Here is a 2,217-nt window from a genome sequence, read left to right on the forward strand (position 1 = left end):
ACGTTTTTGGCAGTGGATTAATGATAATCTCACTAATTTCCAGTACTCTTTTCCTGTTTGGTCTTACTCTCCCCTTAATTGTATCCTAAGTAGTTAATCTATCCGTTAGTTGGGCTGCTGTTTTGGTTAGTGTTTGCTTATGTTGGGAGCTGTTTCTGATTTTGTTGGTGGGGGGTTCTGTTTTGGCTTTTTCTCTTGCTTGTTTTGCTCTTTTTTTCTTTCTTTGTATATTGGATGAAGTACCCCTTGTACTTCTATTCAATAAAATTTAGCTTATCTAAAAAAAAATGTAAAATCATAGCACAACTATAGGAAAAAAGCCCCACATTTATTGTTATACTCTTCAATATAAGAAGATTATTAAACTTAAAAGTTCAAAATATTACAAATTTATTCCATGACACGCTCAAACTCAACACTAATTTATTCCTGTGGGGAATGCACGTATGTGCAGTTATGCATCATCAAATCTATATTTTCTTGACACAGGCATTCAACTCCTCGTCTGCTTCGAACTTTGCCATGTCCTCCACCGCCATGCTAACGTACGCCTCTATCCCACCACCGTTCTTGGCGTCAACAAACACAACCAGATTCTTAAAAGTTAAAGCAGCCGAACCCACCCATGTTGGTTTTCCCCAACCAAAATCAGCTTCATACAGAGGAAACCTACACAGACTTGTGAAATTAAACGGCACCAACTCTTCCTTTAAAAGTAACCTCTCTACATTATCCATAAGAAAACTCAAATGATCATTTCCTTCTTGTAGTTTTCTCATGAAATCCTTGTCAATCTTCTTTATCTGATTCCTTACCTATTACAAATAAAATTTACAGCAATTACAGAATCTATATTTTCTCACAAATTAAATCACTTTTTTGTTAAAGTAGCAAAAATATTTTATGATTAATGTGTGTGACAAAGTGTCTTGTAATGTGTTATTTTTCTGCTTTCACAATTTTCAGACATAAATCAAAGAGACCATAAACATTTACATTAGCTTATGCTAATTTACGGACATGTAAAAAAACTTATGCTTATTCAGTACTTTAATTAATTAAGTAGTTATGTAGTTGAGAAATTATAGAATACATCATTTTTTAAGTGGTAAGCCAATAATCAACGATTAATAGTTTTTCACTAAGAAAAATAATTATATCAATGACTAATGATAGTTCGTTCAAAAAAATGACTACTGATAGTAGATTAGCGGTAAGACTTGAAAACGGTCGACCTAACTTATCAAATTTTGATCCTATGCCGCTTCCTGAGCAACACATAAAATAACCCATCATCACATTAATTGTTAAACCCTTTAAATTAATTATATTTTCATTCAGCAATCTAGACCTTTAAAATAAAAAATCAAAAGTCAAGATTTTGCAGTAGAGTTTTGATCATTTTCATAACTTGTCTATGATTTAATATGAGTTTATATAAAGCAACACCAAAATGTTTCTAAGAAAGTCTCTTATAACTAAAATGAGTAGAATTATTTTCTTATTTTTTATATTATTTGCTTTTTGTTTTTTTGTGAACATTACCTGCTTCGCTAGCCCACACTCCTCCCCAGGGTTCAAAGTTGGGATTGTCTCTAAACCACTGCTAAAAATAGTGAATCAAAGATGGTTAACGAAATCGCCACGAAACCCTGCAACTTACCTTTTACTAGCGGTTTAGCCGAAACTGCTGCAGAATGTCTGCCGCAAGGTACTATTTCTTGTTGTGATCTTCCATGTATTTGCTTATAATAATCTTTATCTAGGGCACACAATAAAAAACAATACTCCGAAAATAATTTGTGAAATAACAGTCAACTAGCTGTAAAATGTGTGACAGAAATATTTGCATCACAAATCTTTAGCTAATTGAAGACTGTATATCAATCATCTTATATATCTTTCATTTCTTTCCAATTGTTATCACTCTCTACACATGTGTGTAAACATGGTGTTAACAAAAAAAAATTCGTTCTAAAAACGGATGACGTTTACAAATCAATCTATTCCTCGTAAAGAGTTAAATATTTTCTATTTTAGAAGGGTCACACGAGAAACACTCTTGAGTAACTACCCAAGCTTAGAACTCTTTTACTTGAAATTTTTTTCTCAAATTTTCCTTGCGAATTTTTCTTAAAATATTCCTGCGAACTTCTTGTGAATCTATGTATAGATTTTCAAATTTTTAAAATTTATTTTGCCTACCATGGACCAATA

At 32.0% G+C, this 2,217-nt stretch overlaps 1 protein-coding gene across 1 annotated transcript; it reads right to left on the reverse strand.

Moving 5' to 3' along the window:
• Positions 1-325: 325 nt before the first annotated feature.
• On the reverse strand, positions 326-1,738 carry LOC130725101 (stemmadenine O-acetyltransferase-like). Its single transcript, XM_057576356.1, has 3 exons — positions 1,716-1,738; positions 1,546-1,603; positions 326-815 (listed from the first exon to the last, which is right to left on the reverse strand). Exons 1-3 carry the CDS (start codon positions 1,736-1,738, stop codon positions 471-473), a joined length of 426 nt encoding a protein of 141 aa, XP_057432339.1. The 3' UTR covers positions 326-470.
• Positions 1,739-2,217: the final 479 nt, after the last annotated feature.

The sequence above is a fragment of the Lotus japonicus genome, chromosome 6 (assembly GCF_012489685.1).
Source record: "Lotus japonicus ecotype B-129 chromosome 6, LjGifu_v1.2".
NCBI lineage: Eukaryota > Viridiplantae > Streptophyta > Magnoliopsida > Fabales > Fabaceae > Lotus > Lotus japonicus.